Source organism: Diachasmimorpha longicaudata, chromosome 9 (assembly GCF_034640455.1).
Source record: "Diachasmimorpha longicaudata isolate KC_UGA_2023 chromosome 9, iyDiaLong2, whole genome shotgun sequence".
Classification (NCBI taxonomy): Eukaryota; Metazoa; Arthropoda; class Insecta; order Hymenoptera; family Braconidae; genus Diachasmimorpha; species Diachasmimorpha longicaudata.
In genome coordinates, this window is record NC_087233.1 from 1,860,905 (window position 1) to 1,884,599 (window position 23,695).

At 45.0% G+C, this 23,695-nt stretch overlaps 2 protein-coding genes across 2 annotated transcripts; both read left to right on the forward strand.

Moving 5' to 3' along the window:
• The first annotated feature begins 18,983 nt into the window (after positions 1 to 18,983).
• LOC135165715 (uncharacterized) lies at positions 18,984 to 20,442 on the forward strand. Its single transcript, XM_064127285.1, has 3 exons — positions 18,984 to 19,461; positions 19,570 to 19,861; positions 19,943 to 20,442. Exons 1-3 carry the CDS (start codon positions 19,081 to 19,083, stop codon positions 20,173 to 20,175), a joined length of 906 nt encoding a protein of 301 aa, XP_063983355.1. The 5' UTR covers positions 18,984 to 19,080; the 3' UTR covers positions 20,176 to 20,442.
• Positions 20,443 to 20,600: 158 nt separating this feature from the next.
• On the forward strand, positions 20,601 to 21,743 carry LOC135165716 (uncharacterized). The gene is made up of 3 exons (XM_064127287.1): positions 20,601 to 20,688; positions 21,078 to 21,245; positions 21,409 to 21,743. Exons 1-3 carry the CDS (start codon positions 20,638 to 20,640, stop codon positions 21,625 to 21,627), a joined length of 438 nt encoding a protein of 145 aa, XP_063983357.1. The 5' UTR covers positions 20,601 to 20,637; the 3' UTR covers positions 21,628 to 21,743.
• Positions 21,744 to 23,695: the final 1,952 nt, after the last annotated feature.

The window sequence follows — 23,695 nt, forward strand, 5'->3', positions numbered from 1 at the left end:
ATCATAGCTAGGACAATTTGGCTGGCGCCAGTAGATTCGTGAGATGATTTCCGATTTTTCTAGGGGTCCGGGAATTTTCTAAAGTCGATTTTTTCGTTTTTCGCGTTTTCTCGGCTCCTGGGCCTGCTAGGGCATAACGGGCCATGATTTGGGATCACACCGTTTTTCGCCCACATCTTTGGAAATATCATAGCTAGGACAATTTGGCTGGCGCCATCGGATTCGTGAGACGATTTCCCATTTTTCTAGGGGGCCGGGAATTTTCTAAAGTCGATTTTTTCGTTTTTCGCGTTTTCTCGGCTCCTGGGCCTGCTAGGGCATAACGGGCCCGGATTTGGGATCACACCGTTTTTCGCCCACATCTTTGGAAATATCATAGCTAGGACAATTTGGCTGGCACCATCGGATTCGTGAGACGATTTCCGATTTTTCTAGGGGTCCGGGAATTTTCTAAAGTCGATTTTTTCGTTTTTGGCGTTTTTCTCGGCTCCTGGGCCTCCTACGGCATAACGGGCCCGAATTTGGGATCACACCGTTTTTCGCCCATATCTTTGGAAATATCATAGCTAGGACAATTTGCCTGGCGCCATTGGATTCGTGAGACGATTTCCGATTTTTCTAGGGGTCCGGAAATTTTCTAAAGTCGATTGTTTCGTTTTTCGCGATTTTCTCGGCTCCTGGGACTCCTAGAGCAAAACGGGCCCGGATTTGGGATCCCACAGTCTTTTGCCCATATCTTCGGAAATATCATAGCTAGGACAATTTGGCTGGCGCCAGTGGATTCGTGAGACGATTTCCGATTTTCTAGGGGTCCGGGAATTTTCTAAAGTCGATTTTTTCGTTTTTCGCGTTTTCTCGGCTCCTGGGCCTCCTAGGGCATAACAGGCCCGGATTTGGGATCACACCGTTTTTCGCCCACATCTTTGGAAATATCATAGCTAGGACAATTTGGCTGGCGCCATCGGAATCGTGAGACGATTTCCGATTTTTCTAGGGGGCCGGGAATTTTCTAAAGTCGATTTTTTCGTTTTTCGCGTTTTTCTCGGCTCCTGGGCCTCCTAGAGCAAAACGCGCCCGGATTTGGGATCCGTCAGTCTTTTGCCCATATCTTCGGACATATCATAGCTAGGACAATTTGGCTGGCGCCAGTGGATTCGTGAGACGATTTCCGATTTTTCTAGGGGTCCGGGAATTTTCTAAAGTCGATTTTTTCGTTTTTCGCGTTTTTCTCGCCTCCTGGGCCTCCTAGAGCAAAACGGGCCTGGATTTGGGATCACACCGTTTTTCGCCCATATCTTTGGAAATATCATAGCTAGGACAATTTGCCTGGCGCCATTGGATTCGTGAGACGATTTCCGATTTTTCTAGGGGTCCGGGAATTTCCTAAAGTCGATTTTTTCGTTTTTCGCGTTCTTCTCAGCTCCTGGGCCTCCTAGAGCAAAACGGGCCCGGATTTGGGATCACACCGTTTTTCGCCCATATATTTGGAAATATCATTGCTACGACAATCTGGCTGGCGCCATTGGATTCGTGAGACGATTTCCGATTTTTCTAGGGGTCCGGAAATTTTCTAAAGTCGATTGTTTCGTTTTTCGCGATTTTCTCGGCTCCTGGGACTCCTAGAGCAAAACGGGCCCGGATTTGGGATCCCACAGTCTTTGGCCCATATCTTCGGAAATATCATAGCTAGGACAATTTGGCTGGCGCCAGTGGATTCGTGAGACGATTTCCGATTTTTCTAGGGGTCCGGGAATTTTCTAAAGTCGATTTTTTCGTTTTTCGCGTTTTTCTCGGCTCCTGGGCCTCCTACGGCATAACGGGCCCGAATTTGGGATCACACCGTTTTTCGCCCATATCTTTGGAAATATCATAGCTAGGACAATTTGGCTTGCGCCATTGGATTCGTGAGACGATTTCCGATTTTTCTAGGGGTCCGGGAATGGTCCACAGTCGATTTTTTCGTTTTTTGCCTTTTGCTCGGCTCCTGGGCCTCCTAGAGCAAAACGGGCCCAGATTTGGGATCACACCGTTTTTCGCCCATATCTTTGGAAATATCATAGCTAGGACAATTTGCCTGGCGCCATTGGATTCGTGAGACGATTTCCGATTTTTCTAGGGGTCCGGGAATTTCCTAAAGTCGATTTTTTCGTTTTTCGCGTTCTTCTCAGCTCCTGGGCCTCCTAGAACAAAACGGGCCCGGATTTGGGATCACACCGTTTTTCGCCCATATCTTTGGAAATATCATAGCTAGGACAATTTGCCTGGCGCCATTGGATTCGTGAGACGATTTCCGATTTTTCTAGGGGTCCGGGAATTTCCTAAAGTCGATTTTTTCGTTTTTCGCGTTCTTCTCAGCTCCTGGGCCTCCTAGAACAAAACGGGCCCGGATTTGGGATCACACCGTTTTTCGCCCATATATTTGGAAATATCATTGCTACGACAATCTGGCTGGCGCCATTGGATTCGTGAGACGATTTCCGATTTTTCTAGGGGTCCGGAAATTTTCTAAAGTCGATTGTTTCGTTTTTCGCGATTTTCTCGGCTCCTGGGACTCCTAGAGCAAAACGGGCCCGGATTTGGGATCCCACAGTCTTTGGCCCATATCTTCGGAAATATCATAGCTAGGACAATTTGGCTGGCGCCAGTGGATTCGTGAGACGATTTCCGATTTTTCTAGGGGTCCGGGAATTTTCTAAAGTCGATTTTTTCGTTTTTCGCGTTTTTCTCGGCTCCTGGGCCTCCTACGGCATAACGGATCCGAATTTGGGATCACACCGTTTTTCGCCCATATCTTTGGAAATATCATAGCTAGGACAATTTGGCTTGCGCCATGGGATTCGTGAGACGATTTCCGATTTTTCTAGGGGTCCGGGAATGGTCCACAGTCGATTTTTTCGTTTTTTGCCTTTTGCTCGGCTCCTGGGCCTCCTAGAGCAAAACGGGCCCAGATTTGGGATCCCACAGTCTTTTGGCCATATCTTCGGAAATATCATAGCTAGGACAATTTGGCTGGCGCCAGTGGATTTGTGAGACGATTTCCGATTTTCTAGGGGTCCGGGAATTTTCTAAAGTCGATTTTTTCGTTTTTCGCGTTTTCTCGGCTCCTGGGCCTCCTAGGGCATAACAGGCCCGGATTTGGGATCACACCGTTTTTCGCCCACATCTTTGGAAATATCATAGCTAGGACAATTTGGCTGGCGCCATCGGAATCGTGAGACGATTTCCGATTTTTCTAGGGGCCCGGGAATTTTCTAAAGTCGATTTTTTCGTTTTTCGCGTTTTTCTCGGCTCCTGGGCCTCCTAGAGCAAAACGCGCCCGGATTTGGGATCCCACAGTCTTTTGCCCATATCTTCGGAAATATCATAGCTAGGACAATTTGGCTGGCGCCAGTGGATTCGTGAGACGATTTCCGATTTTTCTAGGGGTCCGGGAATTTTCTAAAGTCGATTTTTTCGTTTTTCGCGTTTTTCTCGGCTCCTGGGCCTCCTACGGCATAACGGGCCCGAATTTGGGATCACACCGTTTTTCGCCCATATCTTTGGAAATATCATAGCTAGGACAATCTGGCTGGCGCCATTGGATTCGTGAGACGATTTCCGATTTTTCTAGGGGTCAGGAAATTTTCTAAAGTCGATTTCTTCGTTTTTCGCGATTTTCTCGGCTCCTGGGCCTCCTAGAGCAAAACGGGCCTGGATTTGGGATCACACCGTTTTTCGCCCATATCTTTGGAAATATCATAGCTAGGACAATTTGCCTGGTGCCATTGGATTCGTGAGATGATTTCCGATTTTTCTAGGGGTCCGGGAATTTCCTAAAGTCGATTTTTTCGTTTTTCGCGTTCTTCTCGGCTCCTGGGCCTCCCAGAGCAAAACGGGCCCGGATTTGGGATCACACCGTTTTTCGCCCATATCTTTGGAAATATCATAGCTAGGACAATTTGCCTGGCGCCATTGGATTCGTGAGACGATTTCCGATTTTTCTAGGGGTCCGGGAATTTCCTAAAGTCGATTTTTTCGTTTTTCGCGTGTTTCTCGGCTCCTGGGCCTCCTAGAGCAAAACGCGCCCGGATTTGGGATCCCACAGTCTTTTGCCCATATCTTCGGAAATATCATAGCTAGGACAATTTGGCTGGCGCCAGTAGATTCGTGAGATGATTTCCGATTTTTCTAGGGGTCCGGGAATTTTCTAAAGTCGATTTTTTCGTTTTTCGCGTTTTCTCGGCTCCTGGGCCTGCTAGGGCATAACGGGCCATGATTTGGGATCACACCGTTTTTCGCCCACATCTTTGGAAATATCATAGCTAGGACAATTTGGCTGGCGCCATCGGATTCGTGAGACGATTTCCCATTTTTCTAGGGGGCCGGGAATTTTCTAAAGTCGATTTTTTCGTTTTTCGCGTTTTCTCGGCTCCTGGGCCTGCTAGGGCATAACGGGCCCGGATTTGGGATCACACCGTTTTTCGCCCACATCTTTGGAAATATCATAGCTAGGACAATTTGGCTGGCACCATCGGATTCGTGAGACGATTTCCGATTTTTCTAGGGGTCCGGGAATTTTCTAAAGTCGATTTTTTCGTTTTTGGCGTTTTTCTCGGCTCCTGGGCCTCCTACGGCATAACGGGCCCGAATTTGGGATCACACCGTTTTTCGCCCATATCTTTGGAAATATCATAGCTAGGACAATTTGCCTGGCGCCATTGGATTCGTGAGACGATTTCCGATTTTTCTAGGGGTCCGGAAATTTTCTAAAGTCGATTGTTTCGTTTTTCGCGATTTTCTCGGCTCCTGGGACTCCTAGAGCAAAACGGGCCCGGATTTGGGATCCCACAGTCTTTTGCCCATATCTTCGGAAATATCATAGCTAGGACAATTTGGCTGGCGCCAGTGGATTCGTGAGACGATTTCCGATTTTCTAGGGGTCCGGGAATTTTCTAAAGTCGATTTTTTCGTTTTTCGCGTTTTCTCGGCTCCTGGGCCTCCTAGGGCATAACAGGCCCGGATTTGGGATCACACCGTTTTTCGCCCACATCTTTGGAAATATCATAGCTAGGACAATTTGGCTGGCGCCATCGGAATCGTGAGACGATTTCCGATTTTTCTAGGGGGCCGGGAATTTTCTAAAGTCGATTTTTTCGTTTTTCGCGTTTTTCTCGGCTCCTGGGCCTCCTAGAGCAAAACGCGCCCGGATTTGGGATCCGTCAGTCTTTTGCCCATATCTTCGGACATATCATAGCTAGGACAATTTGGCTGGCGCCAGTGGATTCGTGAGACGATTTCCGATTTTTCTAGGGGTCCGGGAATTTTCTAAAGTCGATTTTTTCGTTTTTCGCGTTTTTCTCGCCTCCTGGGCCTCCTAGAGCAAAACGGGCCTGGATTTGGGATCACACCGTTTTTCGCCCATATCTTTGGAAATATCATAGCTAGGACAATTTGCCTGGCGCCATTGGATTCGTGAGACGATTTCCGATTTTTCTAGGGGTCCGGGAATTTCCTAAAGTCGATTTTTTCGTTTTTCGCGTTCTTCTCAGCTCCTGGGCCTCCTAGAGCAAAACGGGCCCGGATTTGGGATCACACCGTTTTTCGCCCATATATTTGGAAATATCATTGCTACGACAATCTGGCTGGCGCCATTGGATTCGTGAGACGATTTCCGATTTTTCTAGGGGTCCGGAAATTTTCTAAAGTCGATTGTTTCGTTTTTCGCGATTTTCTCGGCTCCTGGGACTCCTAGAGCAAAACGGGCCCGGATTTGGGATCCCACAGTCTTTGGCCCATATCTTCGGAAATATCATAGCTAGGACAATTTGGCTGGCGCCAGTGGATTCGTGAGACGATTTCCGATTTTTCTAGGGGTCCGGGAATTTTCTAAAGTCGATTTTTTCGTTTTTCGCGTTTTTCTCGGCTCCTGGGCCTCCTACGGCATAACGGGCCCGAATTTGGGATCACACCGTTTTTCGCCCATATCTTTGGAAATATCATAGCTAGGACAATTTGGCTTGCGCCATTGGATTCGTGAGACGATTTCCGATTTTTCTAGGGGTCCGGGAATGGTCCACAGTCGATTTTTTCGTTTTTTGCCTTTTGCTCGGCTCCTGGGCCTCCTAGAGCAAAACGGGCCCAGATTTGGGATCCCACAGTCTTTTGGCCATATCTTCGGAAATATCATAGCTAGGACAATTTGGCTGGCGCCAGTGGATTTGTGAGACGATTTCCGATTTTCTAGGGGTCCGGGAATTTTCTAAAGTCGATTTTTTCGTTTTTCGCGTTTTCTCGGCTCCTGGGCCTCCTAGGGCATAACAGGCCCGGATTTGGGATCACACCGTTTTTCGCCCACATCTTTGGAAATATCATAGCTAGGACAATTTGGCTGGCGCCATCGGAATCGTGAGACGATTTCCGATTTTTCTAGGGGCCCGGGAATTTTCTAAAGTCGATTTTTTCGTTTTTCGCGTTTTTCTCGGCTCCTGGGCCTCCTAGAGCAAAACGCGCCCGGATTTGGGATCCCACAGTCTTTTGCCCATATCTTCGGAAATATCATAGCTAGGACAATTTGGCTGGCGCCAGTGGATTCGTGAGACGATTTCCGATTTTTCTAGGGGTCCGGGAATTTTCTAAAGTCGATTTTTTCGTTTTTCGCGTTTTTCTCGGCTCCTGGGCCTCCTACGGCATAACGGGCCCGAATTTGGGATCACACCGTTTTTCGCCCATATCTTTGGAAATATCATAGCTAGGACAATCTGGCTGGCGCCATTGGATTCGTGAGACGATTTCCGATTTTTCTAGGGGTCAGGAAATTTTCTAAAGTCGATTTCTTCGTTTTTCGCGATTTTCTCGGCTCCTGGGCCTCCTAGAGCAAAACGGGCCTGGATTTGGGATCACACCGTTTTTCGCCCATATCTTTGGAAATATCATAGCTAGGACAATTTGCCTGGTGCCATTGGATTCGTGAGATGATTTCCGATTTTTCTAGGGGTCCGGGAATTTCCTAAAGTCGATTTTTTCGTTTTTCGCGTTCTTCTCGGCTCCTGGGCCTCCCAGAGCAAAACGGGCCCGGATTTGGGATCACACCGTTTTTCGCCCATATCTTTGGAAATATCATAGCTAGGACAATTTGCCTGGCGCCATTGGATTCGTGAGACGATTTCCGATTTTTCTAGGGGTCCGGGAATTTCCTAAAGTCGATTTTTTCGTTTTTCGCGTTCTTCTCAGCTCCTGGGCCTCCTAGAGCAAAACGGGCCCGGATTTGGGATCACACCGTTTTTCGCCCATATATTTGGAAATATCATTGCTACGACAATCTGGCTGGCGCCATTGGATTCGTGAGACGATTTCCGATTTTTCTAGGGGTCCGGAAATTTTCTAAAGTCGATTGTTTCGTTTTTCGCGATTTTCTCGGCTCCTGGGACTCCTAGAGCAAAACGGGCCCGGATTTGGGATCCCACAGTCTTTGGCCCATATCTTCGGAAATATCATAGCTAGGACAATTTGGCTGGCGCCAGTGGATTCGTGAGACGATTTCCGATTTTTCTAGGGGTCCGGGAATTTTCTAAAGTCGATTTTTTCGTTTTTCGCGTTTTTCTCGGCTCCTGGGACTCCTAGAGCAAAACGGGCCCGGATTTGGGATCCCACAGTCTTTGGCCCATATCTTCGGAAATATCATAGCTAGGACAATTTGGCTGGCGCCAGTGGATTCGTGAGACGATTTCCGATTTTTCTAGGGGTCCGGGAATTTCCTAAAGTCGATTTTTTCGTTTTTCGCGTGTTTCTCGGCTCCTGGGCCTCCTAGAGCAAAACGCGCCCGGATTTGGGATCCCACAGTCTTTTGCCCATATCTTCGGAAATATCATAGCTAGGACAATTTGGCTGGCGCCAGTAGATTCGTGAGATGATTTCCGATTTTTCTAGGGGTCCGGGAATTTTCTAAAGTCGATTTTTTCGTTTTTCGCGTTTTCTCGGCTCCTGGGCCTGCTAGGGCATAACGGGCCATGATTTGGGATCACACCGTTTTTCGCCCACATCTTTGGAAATATCATAGCTAGGACAATTTGGCTGGCGCCATCGGATTCGTGAGACGATTTCCCATTTTTCTAGGGGGCCGGGAATTTTCTAAAGTCGATTTTTTCGTTTTTCGCGTTTTCTCGGCTCCTGGGCCTGCTAGGGCATAACGGGCCCGGATTTGGGATCACACCGTTTTTCGCCCACATCTTTGGAAATATCATAGCTAGGACAATTTGGCTGGCACCATCGGATTCGTGAGACGATTTCCGATTTTTCTAGGGGTCCGGGAATTTTCTAAAGTCGATTTTTTCGTTTTTGGCGTTTTTCTCGGCTCCTGGGCCTCCTACGGCATAACGGGCCCGAATTTGGGATCACACCGTTTTTCGCCCATATCTTTGGAAATATCATAGCTAGGACAATTTGCCTGGCGCCATTGGATTCGTGAGACGATTTCCGATTTTTCTAGGGGTCCGGAAATTTTCTAAAGTCGATTGTTTCGTTTTTCGCGATTTTCTCGGCTCCTGGGACTCCTAGAGCAAAACGGGCCCGGATTTGGGATCCCACAGTCTTTTGCCCATATCTTCGGAAATATCATAGCTAGGACAATTTGGCTGGCGCCAGTGGATTCGTGAGACGATTTCCGATTTTCTAGGGGTCCGGGAATTTTCTAAAGTCGATTTTTTCGTTTTTCGCGTTTTCTCGGCTCCTGGGCCTCCTAGGGCATAACAGGCCCGGATTTGGGATCACACCGTTTTTCGCCCACATCTTTGGAAATATCATAGCTAGGACAATTTGGCTGGCGCCATCGGAATCGTGAGACGATTTCCGATTTTTCTAGGGGGCCGGGAATTTTCTAAAGTCGATTTTTTCGTTTTTCGCGTTTTTCTCGGCTCCTGGGCCTCCTAGAGCAAAACGCGCCCGGATTTGGGATCCGTCAGTCTTTTGCCCATATCTTCGGACATATCATAGCTAGGACAATTTGGCTGGCGCCAGTGGATTCGTGAGACGATTTCCGATTTTTCTAGGGGTCCGGGAATTTTCTAAAGTCGATTTTTTCGTTTTTCGCGTTTTTCTCGCCTCCTGGGCCTCCTAGAGCAAAACGGGCCTGGATTTGGGATCACACCGTTTTTCGCCCATATCTTTGGAAATATCATAGCTAGGACAATTTGCCTGGCGCCATTGGATTCGTGAGACGATTTCCGATTTTTCTAGGGGTCCGGGAATTTCCTAAAGTCGATTTTTTCGTTTTTCGCGTTCTTCTCAGCTCCTGGGCCTCCTAGAGCAAAACGGGCCCGGATTTGGGATCACACCGTTTTTCGCCCATATATTTGGAAATATCATTGCTACGACAATCTGGCTGGCGCCATTGGATTCGTGAGACGATTTCCGATTTTTCTAGGGGTCCGGAAATTTTCTAAAGTCGATTGTTTCGTTTTTCGCGATTTTCTCGGCTCCTGGGACTCCTAGAGCAAAACGGGCCCGGATTTGGGATCCCACAGTCTTTGGCCCATATCTTCGGAAATATCATAGCTAGGACAATTTGGCTGGCGCCAGTGGATTCGTGAGACGATTTCCGATTTTTCTAGGGGTCCGGGAATTTTCTAAAGTCGATTTTTTCGTTTTTCGCGTTTTTCTCGGCTCCTGGGCCTCCTACGGCATAACGGGCCCGAATTTGGGATCACACCGTTTTTCGCCCATATCTTTGGAAATATCATAGCTAGGACAATTTGGCTTGCGCCATTGGATTCGTGAGACGATTTCCGATTTTTCTAGGGGTCCGGGAATGGTCCACAGTCGATTTTTTCGTTTTTTGCCTTTTGCTCGGCTCCTGGGCCTCCTAGAGCAAAACGGGCCCAGATTTGGGATCACACCGTTTTTCGCCCATATCTTTGGAAATATCATAGCTAGGACAATTTGCCTGGCGCCATTGGATTCGTGAGACGATTTCCGATTTTTCTAGGGGTCCGGGAATTTCCTAAAGTCGATTTTTTCGTTTTTCGCGTTCTTCTCAGCTCCTGGGCCTCCTAGAACAAAACGGGCCCGGATTTGGGATCACACCGTTTTTCGCCCATATCTTTGGAAATATCATAGCTAGGACAATTTGCCTGGCGCCATTGGATTCGTGAGACGATTTCCGATTTTTCTAGGGGTCCGGGAATTTCCTAAAGTCGATTTTTTCGTTTTTCGCGTTCTTCTCAGCTCCTGGGCCTCCTAGAACAAAACGGGCCCGGATTTGGGATCACACCGTTTTTCGCCCATATATTTGGAAATATCATTGCTACGACAATCTGGCTGGCGCCATTGGATTCGTGAGACGATTTCCGATTTTTCTAGGGGTCCGGAAATTTTCTAAAGTCGATTGTTTCGTTTTTCGCGATTTTCTCGGCTCCTGGGACTCCTAGAGCAAAACGGGCCCGGATTTGGGATCCCACAGTCTTTGGCCCATATCTTCGGAAATATCATAGCTAGGACAATTTGGCTGGCGCCAGTGGATTCGTGAGACGATTTCCGATTTTTCTAGGGGTCCGGGAATTTTCTAAAGTCGATTTTTTCGTTTTTCGCGTTTTTCTCGGCTCCTGGGCCTCCTACGGCATAACGGATCCGAATTTGGGATCACACCGTTTTTCGCCCATATCTTTGGAAATATCATAGCTAGGACAATTTGGCTTGCGCCATGGGATTCGTGAGACGATTTCCGATTTTTCTAGGGGTCCGGGAATGGTCCACAGTCGATTTTTTCGTTTTTTGCCTTTTGCTCGGCTCCTGGGCCTCCTAGAGCAAAACGGGCCCAGATTTGGGATCCCACAGTCTTTTGGCCATATCTTCGGAAATATCATAGCTAGGACAATTTGGCTGGCGCCAGTGGATTTGTGAGACGATTTCCGATTTTCTAGGGGTCCGGGAATTTTCTAAAGTCGATTTTTTCGTTTTTCGCGTTTTCTCGGCTCCTGGGCCTCCTAGGGCATAACAGGCCCGGATTTGGGATCACACCGTTTTTCGCCCACATCTTTGGAAATATCATAGCTAGGACAATTTGGCTGGCGCCATCGGAATCGTGAGACGATTTCCGATTTTTCTAGGGGCCCGGGAATTTTCTAAAGTCGATTTTTTCGTTTTTCGCGTTTTTCTCGGCTCCTGGGCCTCCTAGAGCAAAACGCGCCCGGATTTGGGATCCCACAGTCTTTTGCCCATATCTTCGGAAATATCATAGCTAGGACAATTTGGCTGGCGCCAGTGGATTCGTGAGACGATTTCCGATTTTTCTAGGGGTCCGGGAATTTTCTAAAGTCGATTTTTTCGTTTTTCGCGTTTTTCTCGGCTCCTGGGCCTCCTACGGCATAACGGGCCCGAATTTGGGATCACACCGTTTTTCGCCCATATCTTTGGAAATATCATAGCTAGGACAATCTGGCTGGCGCCATTGGATTCGTGAGACGATTTCCGATTTTTCTAGGGGTCAGGAAATTTTCTAAAGTCGATTTCTTCGTTTTTCGCGATTTTCTCGGCTCCTGGGCCTCCTAGAGCAAAACGGGCCTGGATTTGGGATCACACCGTTTTTCGCCCATATCTTTGGAAATATCATAGCTAGGACAATTTGCCTGGTGCCATTGGATTCGTGAGATGATTTCCGATTTTTCTAGGGGTCCGGGAATTTCCTAAAGTCGATTTTTTCGTTTTTCGCGTTCTTCTCGGCTCCTGGGCCTCCCAGAGCAAAACGGGCCCGGATTTGGGATCACACCGTTTTTCGCCCATATCTTTGGAAATATCATAGCTAGGACAATTTGCCTGGCGCCATTGGATTCGTGAGACGATTTCCGATTTTTCTAGGGGTCCGGGAATTTCCTAAAGTCGATTTTTTCGTTTTTCGCGTTCTTCTCAGCTCCTGGGCCTCCTAGAGCAAAACGGGCCCGGATTTGGGATCACACCGTTTTTCGCCCATATATTTGGAAATATCATTGCTACGACAATCTGGCTGGCGCCATTGGATTCGTGAGACGATTTCCGATTTTTCTAGGGGTCCGGAAATTTTCTAAAGTCGATTGTTTCGTTTTTCGCGATTTTCTCGGCTCCTGGGACTCCTAGAGCAAAACGGGCCCGGATTTGGGATCCCACAGTCTTTGGCCCATATCTTCGGAAATATCATAGCTAGGACAATTTGGCTGGCGCCAGTGGATTCGTGAGACGATTTCCGATTTTTCTAGGGGTCCGGGAATTTTCTAAAGTCGATTTTTTCGTTTTTCGCGTTTTTCTCGGCTCCTGGGACTCCTAGAGCAAAACGGGCCCGGATTTGGGATCCCACAGTCTTTGGCCCATATCTTCGGAAATATCATAGCTAGGACAATTTGGCTGGCGCCAGTGGATTCGTGAGACGATTTCCGATTTTTCTAGGGGTCCGGGAATTTCCTAAAGTCGATTTTTTCGTTTTTCGCGTGTTTCTCGGCTCCTGGGCCTCCTAGAGCAAAACGCGCCCGGATTTGGGATCCCACAGTCTTTTGCCCATATCTTCGGAAATATCATAGCTAGGACAATTTGGCTGGCGCCAGTAGATTCGTGAGATGATTTCCGATTTTTCTAGGGGTCCGGGAATTTTCTAAAGTCGATTTTTTCGTTTTTCGCGTTTTCTCGGCTCCTGGGCCTGCTAGGGCATAACGGGCCATGATTTGGGATCACACCGTTTTTCGCCCACATCTTTGGAAATATCATAGCTAGGACAATTTGGCTGGCGCCATCGGATTCGTGAGACGATTTCCCATTTTTCTAGGGGGCCGGGAATTTTCTAAAGTCGATTTTTTCGTTTTTCGCGTTTTCTCGGCTCCTGGGCCTGCTAGGGCATAACGGGCCCGGATTTGGGATCACACCGTTTTTCGCCCACATCTTTGGAAATATCATAGCTAGGACAATTTGGCTGGCACCATCGGATTCGTGAGACGATTTCCGATTTTTCTAGGGGTCCGGGAATTTTCTAAAGTCGATTTTTTCGTTTTTGGCGTTTTTCTCGGCTCCTGGGCCTCCTACGGCATAACGGGCCCGAATTTGGGATCACACCGTTTTTCGCCCATATCTTTGGAAATATCATAGCTAGGACAATTTGCCTGGCGCCATTGGATTCGTGAGACGATTTCCGATTTTTCTAGGGGTCCGGAAATTTTCTAAAGTCGATTGTTTCGTTTTTCGCGATTTTCTCGGCTCCTGGGACTCCTAGAGCAAAACGGGCCCGGATTTGGGATCCCACAGTCTTTTGCCCATATCTTCGGAAATATCATAGCTAGGACAATTTGGCTGGCGCCAGTGGATTCGTGAGACGATTTCCGATTTTCTAGGGGTCCGGGAATTTTCTAAAGTCGATTTTTTCGTTTTTCGCGTTTTCTCGGCTCCTGGGCCTCCTAGGGCATAACAGGCCCGGATTTGGGATCACACCGTTTTTCGCCCACATCTTTGGAAATATCATAGCTAGGACAATTTGGCTGGCGCCATCGGAATCGTGAGACGATTTCCGATTTTTCTAGGGGCCCGGGAATTTTCTAAAGTCGATTTTTTCGTTTTTCGCGTTTTTCTCGGCTCCTGGGCCTCCTAGAGCAAAACGCGCCCGGATTTGGGATCCCACAGTCTTTTGCCCATATCTTCGGAAATATCATAGCTAGGACAATTTGGCTGGCGCCAGTGGATTCGTGAGATGATTTCCGATTTTTCTAGGGGTCCGGGAATTTCCTAAAGTCGATTTTTTCGTTTTTCGCGTTCTTCTCGGCTCCTGGGCCTCCCAGAGCAAAACGGGCCCGGATTTGGGATCACACCGTTTTTCGCCCATATCTTTGGAAATATCATAGCTAGGACAATTTGCCTGGCGCCATTGGATTCGTGAGACGATTTCCGATTTTTCTAGGGGTCCGGGAATTTCCTAAAGTCGATTTTTTCGTTTTTCGCGTTCTTCTCAGCTCCTGGGCCTCCTAGAGCAAAACGGGCCCGGATTTGGGATCACACCGTTTTTCGCCCATATATTTGGAAATATCATTGCTACGACAATCTGGCTGGCGCCATTGGATTCGTGAGACGATTTCCGATTTTTCTAGGGGTCCGGAAATTTTCTAAAGTCGATTGTTTCGTTTTTCGCGATTTTCTCGGCTCCTGGGACTCCTAGAGCAAAACGGGCCCGGATTTGGGATCCCACAGTCTTTGGCCCATATCTTCGGAAATATCATAGCTAGGACAATTTGGCTGGCGCCAGTGGATTCGTGAGACGATTTCCGATTTTTCTAGGGGTCCGGGAATTTTCTAAAGTCGATTTTTTCGTTTTTCGCGTTCTTCTCAGCTCCTGGGCCTCCTAGAGCAAAACGGGCCCGGATTTGGGATCACACCGTTTTTCGCCCATATATTTGGAAATATCATTGCTACGACAATCTGGCTGGCGCCATTGGATTCGTGAGACGATTTCCGATTTTTCTAGGGGTCCGGAAATTTTCTAAAGTCGATTGTTTCGTTTTTCGCGATTTTCTCGGCTCCTGGGACTCCTAGAGCAAAACGGGCCCGGATTTGGGATCCCACAGTCTTTGGCCCATATCTTCGGAAATATCATAGCTAGGACAATTTGGCTGGCGCCAGTGGATTCGTGAGACGATTTCCGATTTTTCTAGGGGTCCGGGAATTTTCTAAAGTCGATTTTTTCGTTTTTCGCCTTTTGCTCGGCTCCTGGGCCTCCTAGAGCAAAACGGGCCCAGATTTGGGATCACACCGTTTTTCGCCCATATCTTTGGAAATATCATAGCTAGGACGATTTGGTTGGCGCCATTGGATTCGTGAGACGATTTCCGATTTTTCTAGGGGGCCGGGAATTTTCCAAAGCCGATTTATTCGTCTTTCGCGTTTTTCTCGGCTCCTGGGCCTCCTAGAGCAAAACGGGCCCGGATTTGGGATCACACCGTTTTTCGCCCATATATTTGGAAATATCATAGCTAGGACAATTTAGCTGGCGCCATCGGATTCGTGAGACGATTTCCGATTTTTCTAGGGGTCCGGGAATTTTCTAAAGTCGATTTTTTCGTTTTTGGCGTTTTTCTCGGCTCCTGGGCCTCCTACGGCATAACGGGCCCGAATTTGGGATCACACCGTTTTTCGCCCATATCTTTGGAAATATCATAGCTAGGACAATTTGGCTGGCGCCATTGGATTCGTGAGACGATTTCCGATTTTTCTAGGGGTCCGGAAATTTTCTAAAGTCGATTGTTTCGTTTTTCGCGATTTTCTCGGCTCCTGGGACTCCTAGAGCAAAACGGGCCCGGATTTGGGATCCCACAGTCTTTTGCCCATATCTTCGCAAATATCATAGCTAGGACAATTTGGCTGGCGCCAGTGGATTCGTGAGACGATTTCCGATTTTCTAGGGGTCCGGGAATTTTCTAAAGTCGATTTTTTCGTTTTTCGCGTTTTCTCGGCTCCTGGGCCTCCTAGGGCATAACAGGCCCGGATTTGGGATCACACCGTTTTTCGCCCACATCTTTGGAAATATCATAGCTAGGACAATTTGGCTGGCGCCATCGGAATCGTGAGACGATTTCCGATTTTTCTAGGGGGCCGGGAATTTTCTAAAGTCGATTTTTTCGTTTTTCGCGTTTTTCTCGGCTCCTGGGCCTCCTAGAGCAAAACGGGCCCGGATTTGGGATCACACCGTTTTTCGCCCATATCTTTGGAAATATCATAGCTAGGACGATTTGGCTGGCGCCATCGGAATCGTGAGACGATTTCCGATTTTTCTAGGGGGCCGGGAATTTTCTAAAGTCGATTTTTTCGTTTTTCGCGTTTTTCTCGGCTCCTGGGCCTCCTAGAGCAAAACGCGCCCGGATTTGGGATCCCACAGTCTTTTGCCCATATCTTCGGAAATATCATAGCTAGGACAATTTGGCTGGCGCCAGTGGATTCGTGAGACGATTTCCGATTTTTCTAGGGGTCCGGGAATTTTCTAAAGTCGATTTTTTCGTTTTTCGCGTTTTTCTCGGCTCCTGGGCCTCCTACGGCATAACGGGCCCGAATTTGGGATCACACCGTTTTTCGCCCATATCTTTGGAAATATCATAGCTAGGACAATCTGGCTGGCGCCATTGGATTCGTGAGACGATTTCCGATTTTTCTAGGGGTCAGGAAATTTTCTAAAGTCAATTTTTTCGTTTTTCGCGATTTTCTCGGCTCCTGGGCCTCCTAGAGCAAAACGGGCCTGGATTTGGGATCACACCGTTTTTCGCCCATATCTTCGGAAATATCATAGCTAGGACAATTTGCCTGGTGCCATTGGATTCGTGAGATGATTTCCGATTTTTCTAGGGGTCCGGGAATTTCCTAAAGTCGATTTTTTCGTTTTTCGCGTTCTTCTCGGCTCCTGGGCCTCCCAGAGCAAAACGGGCCCGGATTTGGGATCAGTAGTAAGTGGGCACGATTGGCGAATTTTCTTCCAGGAATCGCCCCCCTTCCCCCCTTTTTCCAGACGTGTCCGAACACGTTTTCCCCATTGTCCTTTGAGGAGGACGTCGCCGCTCTAGGGCCCCCTGGGGTGAGGGTCCCCAAAAGAATGTCTTTGTTCGACAGGAAGTGGGTGGTGGGTGGGTGGCAAGGAATGCGGGCAGGTCCCAAAACGCCTGAAAGCATTCCATTGTTATGCAATGGAATGTCGTTCACGTGTTAAGGGAAACTGGCCCATTATTTTTTTTTTAGATGGAGGATTGCGCAATGCCCTGGCATGAATGGCGCAGTAAATGAATGCTTTTTTTTTTTACAGGTTTTTTTAGGATAATAAATTTTCCCTTTCTATGGAAGACCGTTGGAAAAGTTCTCAACGATGTCTCCTTTTTTTTGACTATGTTTTTCTCTCTCTCTCTCTCTTTTATTGCATGTTGTTTCCTTTTAAAAGGTTTTTTTTTTATTTAAAGTTCAAAAATGTTTTTTGCCTTCCGTCTTTTTTATACCTGAAAAGATGTTGAGGGTTTTTGTAATAAATAATTAAACATAGGGTTTAAATTTTATCTTTTTTTATATTTCATAAAATCGTAGGTTCCATTTTACAAATGAGTTACATAAAATCATATGTGTATGGTTTTTCAATATGAGGGCATTCTGTAAGCCCCTCCCGCGAATTTATCCAAATAATTGTAACAATTATGGAATAATTCTCCAAATAATTGATACAAATAACCAAGATTTTCGTGGGGTATTGTACGTCGAAGATCATCGCGAGCCAAGAGATAAATTTCCTCGAAATTTACGCGTATGCGATGATGAAGATCCTTCGTGGCAGGCATTCTATTATAATCCATATAATTCATAGCAATTCCTTTAATTGATTGTACAAGCGATTCCTTATATTCCTTGAGAGGCAATGTCTCCAAGAAATCCAGCCACTGATTAATCCATGCAGCCTTGTTTTTCAATGTATTGATGCTCTGTCCCATCATCATTATGGGAGTCTGATTTGCATCATCATTGCGAACAAAGGTCACGCAGGGATTTTCAAAACTGCGGTGGAATTTCACGTTTATGGCCCCAAATTCCTTTGCAGGTAGATTGTGGTTGATCTTTGGGTGGAACTTCTCAGGGTCAAAGTAATCGGTTACAGCATCCAAATCGTTGAAAAAAAGGGTCCATTCTTCTCGTGTCATTGACAATATGGCGCGTTTCGGGCGTACGCCCATAAATTGCACAACCGGGACGAATTGACCGAAACACGTAACTTTTAAGCCGACACGAATTTGTTTTGTCTCTGATCTATTCAAAGATATAACTTGAGACAAGACCACATGCTGTTCAGCATCACTGAATCCCTTTTGTTTGTTGCTCTCCATGTTGAAAAAATGAATGGGTGAAATCAGGACGACTGAATCAAATCCACCGCGAGCACCCGCGTTTTATAGCGCTACGTATGAGAGTGGAGGGGGACAGAATCCCCCACTATACGCATGACAGACCTATAACCGTCACACATTATCCCCCACCGCAGGGAGTTCTGTGGCGGCGGCGTCACACATGCGCCCCACTTTCGCGGTTTTTGTATGTTGCGCGGCACCCCCCACTCTTACCATGGAACCTTCCTATACCGATTTTTTTTGTTAAATCGAGTGACGCGTTTGTTGTCATTCGTTAAAAGGCATTGCAATAGTAAAAATGTCTAAAAACTTTGCAAGTTACGATTTAGAGTCCCTTAAAAAATATCTCGCGGGTCGCGAATCGTATGAGGGACGACAAAAGCCTCAATTTCGCCAGAAAAGAGTACGCGTATGTGTTGATAAATATACCGATGATGATTACCTAGATAGTGATGACATATGCAGTCCAACAAAAGCGCGGAAAATCGCGATAGGGTCAGGATTGGAATGCGAAGTGGTAGATTTCCTTGTTGATCCTTCTTGCGTATGCAAATATAAATTTCTCGGTGAAATATGGAATAAAATCCATATCAGATATCGCAGGGATAAATTACACTCTCAAGATGAGGGCATAGACATGTGTACGACTTTTAAAGTATGTTACAATGAAGAACCTGCAGAATCTAATAAAGAAATCGAATCGAATTTTCAAATGAGATATAATCCTCCATCCTTGAGAAGCATTGCAATCGCGAATTTATTAAATGAAAAGAAATATGCGAAAAATGCAAAAACTTTGGCTGTGGTTACTAAAGCAATTGTGCATAATAGTGATGTATTATTATATAAAATGTCGAAGTCAAATGGTTTTTTCGACTGCATAGAACACACAAGATTATGCAAAGCAGGAGTGGGGGAAAAACTCTATTGGTACTACTTTTTTAGGGCGTGTGAGGAAGAATATTATCTCCCTGCGGGGGAGGAGACATTGGTCTACAAGAAAGGAAATGGGCCAATCATTGACCTTTCCTTTCAATAGTCAACAAATGCAAAACAAGTGGAGGGGGGGCGAAAAAAAGGAAAACTCGAGCATCCGCCCCCATCAGGTATGCAAAGGACCCCCCACCAAGGGCAAACCTTCAAAAAAGTGTGGAAAACTTAGCCCCTCCTCCTCTAAACTAGGGATGCATCAAGGACCCCAGTGAGATCATTTTACTGCATTTACGTTTTTTACGTCAAAATGACATCAAGTCAAATGAACTCATCTCCAAAATCCAGTTATCAATCAGGTTATCAGCCTGGAACTTTTAAACCTAAAAAATCTAAATATGGTGGAAACAAGGCCAATCAAAACGGAATTAAGATAATTAGTGATCGTGTAGTGCAATATAACAGTGATGAGAAAAGATCAATTGAAAAAATAGTGAAAAATGTGAAACTCCAACGACGTGAAATTTCCAAGACAGCCCCTGTCATAAATATTGACTTTGACCTCCAAACGGTTGAAAAGATGAAGAAAAAAAACTCAACCAGACGATTGGGCCATAAATCAGCCGGTAGCACTCAAAGTGGCTCTAAAATCCTGAAAGTCAATAATAAAAAAACAAGTGAAATCATGCAAGTGAGTACAGAAGAAAAAAAGTTATGGATTAATATGTTAGAAAAAGATCTTGATTTATTCAATCAAGTGAACTATATTGATAAGAAAAAGGATCTGAATAAAATACAGGCTCGCGAAAAACGTTTAAAACTCGCGGAAAAAAAGAAGGCCGACTTTATCGCTCGCGAAAAACGTCGCGAACTAGCTAAGGAAAAACAAAGACAATTTAGAGCTCGCGAATCAGAAAAAAATCGATCCAAGGACAACACATCGAAGGATATCATCCCTGAGCCCATGATGGAATTGGATTCATCGATCGAGATCATTCCCAGCACTCCATCAGTCATCAATTTAATCCTGGAACGCGAGGGTGAAGATGCTCAGCTTGGACCATTGAATTTCGCGACCTCAACCCCGAAAAGTAAATATTCAATCAATCAAACATATGAATTTTGAGATTAGATTGATTTAGGCTAATCTTGTATTGTTTTTTTTGTTTCAGAACCGCGAAAATCTATCGAGGAAATCGAGGCCGTTCTAGTCGCGTTGGGCGCGAATCTAGAACAAAGGAATCGCGAGGACGATTACGAAGGGCGATGGGCTCCAACGCAGCGCCAAAAAGAGCTTGATCAAATTGCGATGCAATTGGATCAAAGCGGGGATGATGATGATGAAGGATTGGCCATCCAGAGTCTTGATTTCACCCCGTTATCACCCAGTAATCGTTCAGGTTAAAAATTCATTAAACATGTCTGTATTTTTTTGAATACCTGAAATAAAAGTCATACATTTTATTGCATTACCTGTGAGTCTTGACTTTTTTTATTGCTAGGCAAGACCCAATATTCCCTCTCCTGTCCCCAGCCCTTTTTTTTCACGTAGAAGCTAGGAGAAATTTCTCTCTCGCTTCTTCTTCGTCGGCGTCCTGTAGTCTTTCGTTTATTGTCTCTTTCCTTCTCGTTGTTTAGAGGGTTTAGAGAACAATTTTGACTTTTTCCTCGTCTTTCCTACATAAATCCTTACCCCCATCTCCCTCTAACTTACGGTTTAGAGGGTTGAGGGCGAATAGTGGGGCAAAAGTTATATAAACCGTGAGGTTCCACTACTCGCCCTCTTTCACCATCGACATCCCGAGGACCATAGTGTACCTCTGTTTTTAGTGTTTTTGTGTGTTTTTTTATAAACAAAATTTAAAAAATGGTGACAGTAACTTGTCAAGGAGCGTGTCAAGAGGAATACGCATTGAGGGTAAGTGTTTTTTTTTATTTATTTATTTATTTATTCATTTTTTGCATGTTTCGCGGCTTTTGATAGGTGTTTCGCGGTTTTTAATTTTCAGTTTTTCGTGTAATTTTTTAATATTTTTTAATATCCTCTTGGTGCGGGGTATAAGTTTCGTGTTTTTTTTTTGTGGGGTTTTTTTTTTTTATATTTTTCAATATATATTCTCGTTGGGGGATATACGTTTCGCGGTTTTAAAATTTTAAATCCGCGTATTTTTTTCATTTTAATTTTTGCTGTTTTAGTTTTTAGATTTTTTTTTTCGTTTTTCGTTTGTTTTTTGTTTTTTAAATTCATTCTGTTTGTCTTTTTTTTTAATTTTTAATTCATTGTGCTTTTTTTTTTTTATTTTACAGATGCGAGCCATCCGGAGGGAGCGAGCCTATCTCAGGGCGTCCAATGAGTGGTTTCGGTGGGAGGACACCGAGGGTGAAGCCCTGGATGGCGAAAATATTTTCGCCATCAAAGATCTGCACGCCAGGGCCGCGAAATGGCTCGCGGATGCCGAGGACGAGGCCTACCTGGTAAGTTGTCTCTCTCTCTCTCTCTCTCTCTCTTCAACCCCCTTTATTCCCTTTAACCCCTTCCTGCCATTCCCATCAGTCCTCTCCTACAATACACCCCTTCCCCTCCTTAATTTCCTATAATTATTTCATATTAATGTATTTTTTCTTTTTTTTGTTGCAGGCCGGAGCTCGCTGGGAGGGAGGTGTCGGCCCAGACACCCCGAGAGCCCACTGGATCCGCGCTCTGAGGCGCGAGGGGCGCCAGTTCGAGGCCGAGGGCGAGCAGGTGCTCGCCCTCTACGATGTCGAGGATGCCTGGGCCCTCAGGATCCTCTTCGGGGAGGAGTCCACCCAGCCTGACCTGACGGAGGAGGACTGGTCCCTGGAGCAGTGGGACTGAGATCCCCCTCCGCCCCCCCCCCCTAATAATGAATTAAAAAAAAAAATTTTTTAAATTGTATTTTTAATTTTAAGTTTTTTAAAAAATAAAACAAAATTTTTAAATCAATATTTACTTGTTTATTTATTGATTTATTTCCTTTAGTTTTAAATTAGAAAATAAATTTAGGAAAAAACAATTTGTATTTTAGTTTTAAGTTTTATTTTTTAATAAAATTTTTTTAATAAATATTTTCTTTTTTCTATTTTTTTTATTTATTTCCCTCAATTTATTTCCCTTAGTTTTAAGTTTAAATATTAAGAAAAAAAATTATATTAGCCTTAAGATCATTATTATTAAGAACGAAAAATGTAGTTTAGTTTTAATTTTTTTAATAAAAAGTTTTTTTTTTTAATAAATATTTGTGTTCCTTTTTTTTTTTTTTTTTTTTTTTTAAAAAACATTTACTTCGTTTATTTTTAAATTATAATTAAATAGGAATTGGGTGGGGAAAAATTTAAAGGGAGACTTTTTTCTAGTTTTTATTTATTTATTTATTTATTTTTCTTTCTATAACATACATTTTTCTTACAGCTAATTTTCATTTTCGCGGGCCGCGGGTTTTTGAAACTTCGTATTTCAATTCGAAATACGAACGGCTAAAAACCCGCCCCGTCAAAGCTGACGGTGGCGCCCCCCTGAGAATCGGTAACCCCTCCCAGAAACGTAGATTCCCAGAATTCCACAGTGTCGGTAAAAACGTAGGGCCGCCTCCTGACACCAGGAGGCTCTGCGCAAATGTAAACACTGTAGGGCCCATTTTTTTTTTTAAATTAATATCTAATGAACAAATAAACTTAAAAATATGTAATTTGGATATTAATTATCAACAAACGATTCCCTATCCCTTAATAATAACTATTCGAGTCTACAAATAAATATTAAGCGAGTGGAGGAATAGCCCCTACTCATTAAATTGTTTAATTAATTATTAAATAATGCAGGCCTACAAACGTTTTTCGTGCATAACAATATTATACAAAACTACTACAATCAATCTAAATGCATAAAATACTTAATTTTTAAAAAACAGTGTGCGCCAACTATCAGCGGTTCAGTCGCGGTTTTTTGAAACCATAGGGCAGTGTCGCGAAACCATCAAGCCGCCGTTTTGGGCCTGTCGCACGTACAATCTTACTCTCAGGTTTCGTGATGACGTCATGATACACTGTCCGACGAATACCATGATAGTCGATCTGGTAGGGATCTGCTTTATTGACAACGAGCGCGCGAATCGAGTCGTAATGAATTTGTTTACGCGATTCATAATTCAGTCTAACCCCTTTTATTTTGCTAACTTCCGCAATACTACCGTCCGGTTTTTTTACGCGATAAGTATAAAATTTAGGCCCCCCAGAGACAAAAGAAGTAATGAAACTTCCTTCTCCGTAGCCCTCTACTTCGTCGGTCAAATCCCCTAGAAAATTCCCTAGCGGTAATTCATTTGATCCATCGCTAACGTAAATTACCGAATCTGTATCATAATATAAAACACGTTCTTGCTGTTTTTCTAGATAAGAATATAACTTTAGACGCGCGTGAGCGGTTGTATAAGCCGCAATAACAACATTAGCCTTAGTGGACATTTCCGCGGCTTCGTTTAAATGTTTCCAGGACATGAAGAGAGTGTCGTTATCGACAGGAACAAGTCCTGTTACTTCAATTTCAGGATTAAACATTATATTTGCAAATTCCTCATGTGTTCGAATAATAGCTTTTTTTGTCAAGTTCTCCCTCTCCCCAAATTTACCCCAGAGACAGTTTAAACAAAGTTTTGCTACGGCTCTTAATCCGGCATTCTTTTGAATTTTATCTTTGTCAAGTTTTATACCTTCTCGCGTCTCATATTCAGCAATATATCGATTCTTTGATTCATCATCTACACACTCAGCAGGCCAATCCGAAGCCTCTTGTTTTATTTTCAAAAAAGTGTTAATGTATTCGGCAAATAATCCACCTGTTCGCGTCACAGGATTATAACGCGTAGTACTCTTATACTCCCAAAGCTCACTGATTTCTAATATTTTAT

Excerpts from the sequence above, each read along its gene's own strand:
- LOC135165715 (XM_064127285.1), top strand. The coding sequence starts at position 19,081 with ATGACATCAAGTCAAATGAACTCATCTCCAAAATCCAGTTATCAATCA. Across the intron at positions 19,462-19,569 it reads AAACAAGTGAAATCATGCAA|GCTCGCGAAAAACGTTTAAA; the intron begins GTGAGTACAGAA and ends AATAAAATACAG. Across the intron at positions 19,862-19,942 it reads CGCGACCTCAACCCCGAAAA|AACCGCGAAAATCTATCGAG; the intron begins GTAAATATTCAA and ends TTTTTGTTTCAG.
- LOC135165716 (XM_064127287.1), top strand. The coding sequence starts at position 20,638 with ATGGTGACAGTAACTTGTCAAGGAGCGTGTCAAGAGGAATACGCATTG. Across the intron at positions 20,689-21,077 it reads AAGAGGAATACGCATTGAGG|ATGCGAGCCATCCGGAGGGA; the intron begins GTAAGTGTTTTT and ends TTTATTTTACAG. Across the intron at positions 21,246-21,408 it reads CCGAGGACGAGGCCTACCTG|GCCGGAGCTCGCTGGGAGGG; the intron begins GTAAGTTGTCTC and ends TTTTTGTTGCAG.